Source organism: Manacus vitellinus, unplaced genomic scaffold (assembly GCF_001715985.3).
Source record: "Manacus vitellinus isolate BGI_N305 unplaced genomic scaffold, ASM171598v3 scaffold_2_pilon, whole genome shotgun sequence".
Taxonomy (NCBI): domain Eukaryota; kingdom Metazoa; phylum Chordata; class Aves; order Passeriformes; family Pipridae; genus Manacus; species Manacus vitellinus.
In genome coordinates, this window is record NW_021940208.1 from 48,070,724 (window position 1) to 48,076,951 (window position 6,228).

The window sequence follows — 6,228 nt, forward strand, 5'->3', positions numbered from 1 at the left end:
CGGCATCTTCGGCCCTGCGGCCGGCAGCCTGCACCACCCGCACACGGACGCTCAGAGCCACCTCCTCTTCCCGGGCATCCACGACCAGCACGGCCCCCACGCCTCCCAAAACGTCCTCAACGGACAGATGCGACTGGGCTTGCCGGGGGAGGTATTCGCCCGCTCGGATCAGTACCGCCAGGTTTCCAGCCCCAGGACTGACCCTTACTCGGCGGCTCAGCTGCACAACCAGTACGGCCCCATGAATATGAATATGGGCATGAACATGGCAGCCCACCACCACCACCACCCAGGTGCCTTTTTCCGATACATGCGGCAGCAGTGCATCAAGCAAGAGCTCATCTGTAAGTGGATCGACCCCGAGCAGCTGAACAACCCCAAAAAAAGTTGCAATAAAACTTTCAGCACCATGCACGAGTTGGTCACCCACGTCTCGGTGGAGCACGTTGGGGGACCCGAGCAGAGCAACCATGTCTGCTACTGGGAGGAGTGTCCCCGCGAAGGCAAGCCCTTCAAAGCGAAATACAAACTGGTCAATCATATCCGAGTGCACACGGGAGAGAAACCCTTCCCCTGCCCCTTCCCTGGCTGCGGAAAAGTTTTCGCCAGATCAGAAAATCTCAAAATTCACAAAAGGACGCACACAGGTAATTCGGGTTTCGTTCGGCAGATTTCCCCCCTCTGCCCGTGTATATATATGTATATATATGTATAAACCGATAGAGACTCAGACAGTGATGTAAAATGATGAGAGATAAAATAAGCTTCCAGTTTAATTTCCCACATATACACACTCTATCACACAGCTGCTTTTGTTTTGGTTTCCTCCCCACCAGAATACACTTCCCTCCATCCCAGATTTCGAAAGGATATTTTACTGATTTGTTTTAATTTGCGGGTGAGAGGTGTAGATTCGTGCCGAGTCTCAGCGGGATCTTTCCGCAGAAACGCGGAATACAGCGCAAACTAAATTCTGCCGTCCTGCTAAAATCCGGGAAGACACCTATCTATCTTTTTATCTGTCTATCCATCCATCCACCCATCCATCCACATGAGACGCCTTATACATTTGCTATACGCAACGTATTTGCATACAATTCAGCGCTTGTGAGCACGGCTTTTATGTATGGATACCGAGAGAGAGAAACTATATAAATACGTGCAAAATCCGTCATTAGTCCCAAATCCCGTTGGAAGTGCCAAAAGTCCCTTTCTGGAAATGCTTTCCATTAAATTTAAATGCTGTGAGCAAGGCAATAAAATTTTCTCATTTAAAAAAAAATGTTTTTAAAGTCTCACTCGATGTGATTTAAGGTGTTTTTGCAACAGTTTATTAAATTATGTAATAAGGAACAGAGGATTTGAGGCTCGGAAACTTCCACCCCAATCAGGTGGAAGAGGGTCGAGGGAGCCCTGGCTTTCCCGATGGAAAATAGCCTGAGCCGAAGGGTAACAAAAATTAACGCATCCTCCCGCCTCATCTATTATTCATTTACTACTCCTGCCGGCTCAAACCGTGCCAGACTATTTCATAAAAGACAGCCAAATATTTTAGCGACTTGCACTCCAAATATTTACCCGGAGAAAGGCTAAAAATCTCGAGGCCTATTGTTTTCTCAAGTGCTAAGCCCGATGTGAGGTGCGAGACGAGCTTTAACAAGGTTTAAAATTTGAGAAATGTATTTGCATGAGATGCCCGCACTGAAGTCATTGTGTCTGAGCGGATGTCTTTAAGAAACAATTTGGGTGCTAATGGAATTTAATGTTAAATGCTTCCCCCCTCCAAAGGCGGGGGGATGTGGAGTTCTCACCTCCAAATTACTCCCCGGCATTTGGAGTCCTGGCAGCCGGGTGAGAGGAATCCCTATGAAAATTAGATGAAGTATTTTACAGACGTTTAGTTTTCCCAGCGGATGTGCATTTATCTCGAATATCCATACACGAAACAATATGCCCGGCCTTAAATCTGTCGGTAATGGTTTCCAGTTTAACAGGATAGCGGATTTGGTACCGAGGCGAAACGTCTCGATGCTGCTCGCTTTTTTTTTTTTTTTTTTTTTTAAATCATCGCCTTTCTTCTTCAATCTCTTTCGGGGCTGACTGTGTGTGTCGGCACTGGTCGAACTAAAATCGGGCAAAATGCCGGGACGGGGGTGCCCGGGGTGTTTTGGTAGGAAAACCAGGTGGGGGACGGGGGTTGCCTCCCTGCAGGGCAAAAAGAGTGAGCAGCACGGCCCTTCCGCGCTGCGGGTACCGGGACAGAACCGGCCTCTTGCTTTGGGAAACTGCTGGACGAAGTGACTGGGTGAGGGGGGGGGAAGTGGGGAGGAAAGTTGGCCCGAGGCTGCGCGGGGTTTGAGTGGGGGCGATCGCGCTCACCTCGCAGCTGCGCCACTCTCTTACAGGGGAGAAGCCCTTCCAGTGCGAGTTCGAAGGCTGCGACCGTCGCTTCGCCAACAGCAGCGACCGCAAGAAGCACATGCACGTCCACACCTCGGATAAGCCCTACCTGTGCAAGATGTGCGACAAGTCCTACACGCACCCCAGCTCCCTGCGGAAACATATGAAGGTACCCGGCCCCGCAGGAAGGCGGCGGGAGGCGGGAGGGCGGCACGCGCCGCCGCCGGGCGCCGACGCGGGCGGCGGGCGGCGGGCGCGGGGCCAGGGGCGGCGGCGGGGGCGGCGGCGGCGGGGGGCGCGCCCCGGGGGGCGCGCGCCGTCCACCCCATCCTTCCTCCACAGGCCGTGTTGCCTTTGCCCCCAGGTGCACGAGTCGTCCCCGGTGTCAAGGTTCCAAATCCTCCCGGCCGCCAGCTCGCGGCTACGAGTCTCCAACGCCGCCGGGGGCTGGTGTCCCCTAGCGCCGATCGCAGAACACCAGCAACCTCTCCCCGGCCCGCGGCGGCGGCGGCAGCGGCGGCGGCCGTGTCCGCCGTGCACCGGGGCGGGGCGGGGCAGCGGCGGCGGCGGGCGGCCAACAGCGGCCTCTCCTTCAAACTTCATGGTGGTAACGTGTAGGGCCCCGCCGGACTGCTCTGCAACGGCCCCCGCAGCGCCTCACCCGCCGGCGGCGGCGGGCAGGAGGGCAGCGAGCGAGCCCGCCGGAGACGCAACCGGGAGGTGCCGCCGCACCCTGCCAGCAGCGGAAATGACGGCCGAACAGGATGGGGACGGGGGACCTTCATCTCCCCACACCCTCCCGCCTTCGCGTCTTTTTTTTGTTGGATTTTTTTCTTTTTTGTTTCTTTTTGAGAACGTTTCGAACCAGCAAAAAATATTCTAAAAAGTACGTGCCGAAAAACATAAAAGAATGGGTAAATCTATAGAGGAACGGAAAGGGGAGAGAGAGAGAGAGAGGGGAAAAGACCAACCCCAAACGCCACCAACACATCACCCAATAAAAAGCTTCCCAAGCCGGTGGAAAGAAACTCTCCCTCCAGAGCCTTCAGACAAAAGATCAGAGACTCAAACTCCTCCGGCCCCTGCGCCTCCCCGCCCGGAGCAGCCAGCGCCCTCCCGCCCTACGAACTGTGTATATAGCGGCCCTCTCCTTCCTCCGGCGAGGTGGGGAACGAGATTTTCCTGGATTCTCGGTGTATAGAAGTTCGTCCCGTTTGTAAACCGCGGATTGGTCCCTTTCTTCTTCCTTTTTTTTTTTTCTTTTTTTTTTAAGTCTTTTTTTTTTTCCCATCTTCCTCCCTCCCTGAGAAAGTGAAGGACTTGTTTTCTTTTGTCCTGGTCTCCTTCCCCACCTCCCTCTTTTCTTCCTTTTTAGTTCACCCTTTTAAAAAAAGTAACATGGAAGAAAAAAATTGTTTCTTTTGTAATTGTGATATCTTGAATATTGTGTTCCTTTTTAAGAGGCAACTTGATTGTAAACTGTATTTCAACTATAGACTGGGGAAGAAATACCGTGCCAAAGTCTCCATTCTGTTACTTACAGACACTCACACAAACAACAACGCTTGTGAATGTATTTTTCTGTTAGCTGGGTTTATATGTGATGTTTTAGTGCTTTTGCAAGTTCAATTTGTTAGTTCCTGTTCGGAAGATTGTGAGGAAAAATAAACGTTGTGCCGTTAGCTTTTCTGTAATAACACCCTTCCTCCTGTAAATACCTGTTACCATATTTATCCATTTGTAATTAAATTATGGTATTAACTTGCTACAGAGGAAACAGTATTTATAAAGAATGTTTCTTAACTATAAATATGTACAATTGTGAGCATAAACTGTTTCAGATTTTTTATTTGAAGGTTTAAGTGGTTTCATCATTTCTTGTGATATGTTTTGAGAGTAATGCATACAGAAATATAATAAAACGTGTTGAAACTGCACGAGCTGTTTCCTTTTTATGCCAAGGGCTTTCTGAAACCTGCTGTAACTCATGTGATGGGCTGAGTGGCGACTGCAAAACAAATGCTTTTAAAACATCCGCGAGTTACTGGACCAGGAGGATATCTTCCAGCTGGGCTCCCCCGTACAGAAAAAAAAACCAAACTAAAACATCAGAAAAAAAGCTACAAAGCCACCCAACACTTTAGGAAGCCTCTGAGCTGAAAGAAAAGGGTGAAGATGTGCATATTCCCCAAATAACTTGCAAGGCAGGATCTCCTTTAGTAAGAGTTACACGGCGAGATCACAGCTTCCTCCGCCTCCTGCCTTACTCGGGCTCACCCTTCTCTCTCCGGTGCGTGTCTGACTGGAAGCTCATTACAGGGTGACAAAACGGGGCGTTTCGGTACGGAGGTGGAGGCGCAATGACTAGGAGCTGAGCTCCGCTGCTTTGAGCCGTAGATCGTGTCCTTCTGCGCCTCCCGTCTTTTTAGCAGCCTCCATTCAACCCTGGAGAGGAGAAAGTTGTGATACCCGAGAGCTTACACTTCTCCTTCGAGGTTTTTTTCCCCCCTCTCTTTCTCCTTTTTTTTTTTTTTTTAATTTTATTTTATTTTCATCCCAGGGAGCGGTTTGGGCTGTCAGATGTGTTCAGGGAGGGACTGAGAGCCGCAGGGAGATGACTTTCCCGAGATGCTGACCCAGAGTTTTGCTCCGCGCGGGCCGTCGGAGCCACCCGTGTGGGGCCGGTGGACAGCAGCTCTCCGGGCACAGCTCGCCAAACCGGGACAGCCAAGGCGAGTGTGTCAGCAGCCAGGATGTAGTGGAAAAAAGTAAAAAAGTTCGGCCTTGTCAAACCACCGAAATACGCCTTGCGAAGAGGCAGCGCTGCGAGTCGGGCTCCGAGCGCCCTGCGGTGGCTGCGCTGCCTTCAGCGACGGCTTCTGCAGTCGGGGAGAGCCCTCTGCTCCTCACACCCGGCGAGCCCATCGCTTACGCCCCCCAGGGCCACTCGTCGGTTTGGGTTTTTCGGGCTTTGTCCTGCGTATTCAAATATCAATACAGATGTCTCGAGTCGGTATGAGGTAGTTGGGGGGGGAGAGGAGGGTACACGGGGCCTTGATCACTTCTGGGGTGAAGTGGGGGTTACCCGCACCCAGGAGAAGGGGAGGAGGGAGGGAAAGACACTCTGCTCCGTCCCGTTGCTGACAAGGAAGTTTAGATGGGAAGCGGAGCCGAAGCTTCCTCGGCGGCTGTGCTCCTCCCAGCGCGGCCATCCACGCGCACACGGCAGCTCTTCGGGTAATCAAACGACTATTAAAACCTAATTTATGTTCCGTAATAATATTACGTAAAAAAATATTTATTAAAATCATTGGCATATGCCGCCTGCCCCTTGGAGACATCTGTGGGAAATGCAGCTGCGAGGATCCCTCCTTGTCCTGCCGGCCTCCTCTCAGCCGAAAAACCAAACGGGGATCCCGCTTCATAGCCAGTCCCTGCCAGCCACCGTCTGCCCAAATTCCCTCCCGGGCCCGGGGGCGCACGGGTAGCCCTGCCCAAGGGTGACCAAACCCGCTCTGCTGTCTTCCGCCCCGGTGGGCTAGCTCCGGCTGGAGAGAAGCTCTCCGGATCTGGGTTCCCCTTCTCCCTTCTCTCGGAGCCGTTCTGGCTTAAGGAGACCCCAGGGGTGATCCTCCCCTCGACCCCTGATAGCGAGGGTGCGCGGGGCAAGCAACCTCCCTGGCCAAAGGGCAGGTCGTGTCTCTCGGGCAGGGATGCCTCTCCTCCGGCAGGCCCAGCGATGGGACCGTGGTGGCCGTGGCCGTGAGTAAGCTCCCCCCCTTCCCTGTCCTACCCGGGCTGGCCTTGAACTTGACCCTGGCCTTGGCG

General features: G+C 52.8%; 1 protein-coding gene across 1 annotated transcript in view; it reads left to right on the top strand.

Annotated features, from left to right (window-relative positions):
- Positions 1-3,018, top strand: part of ZIC2 (Zic family member 2) — an 8,428-nt gene extending 5,410 nt beyond the window's left edge. Inside the window, 5 exon segments of the mRNA XM_029961001.1 lie at positions 8-647; positions 2,406-2,569; positions 2,765-2,782; positions 2,784-2,897; positions 2,899-3,018. Coding sequence (XP_029816861.1) covers positions 8-647; positions 2,406-2,569; positions 2,765-2,782; positions 2,784-2,897; positions 2,899-3,018 — 1,056 coding nt within the window.
- Positions 3,019-6,228: the final 3,210 nt, after the last annotated feature.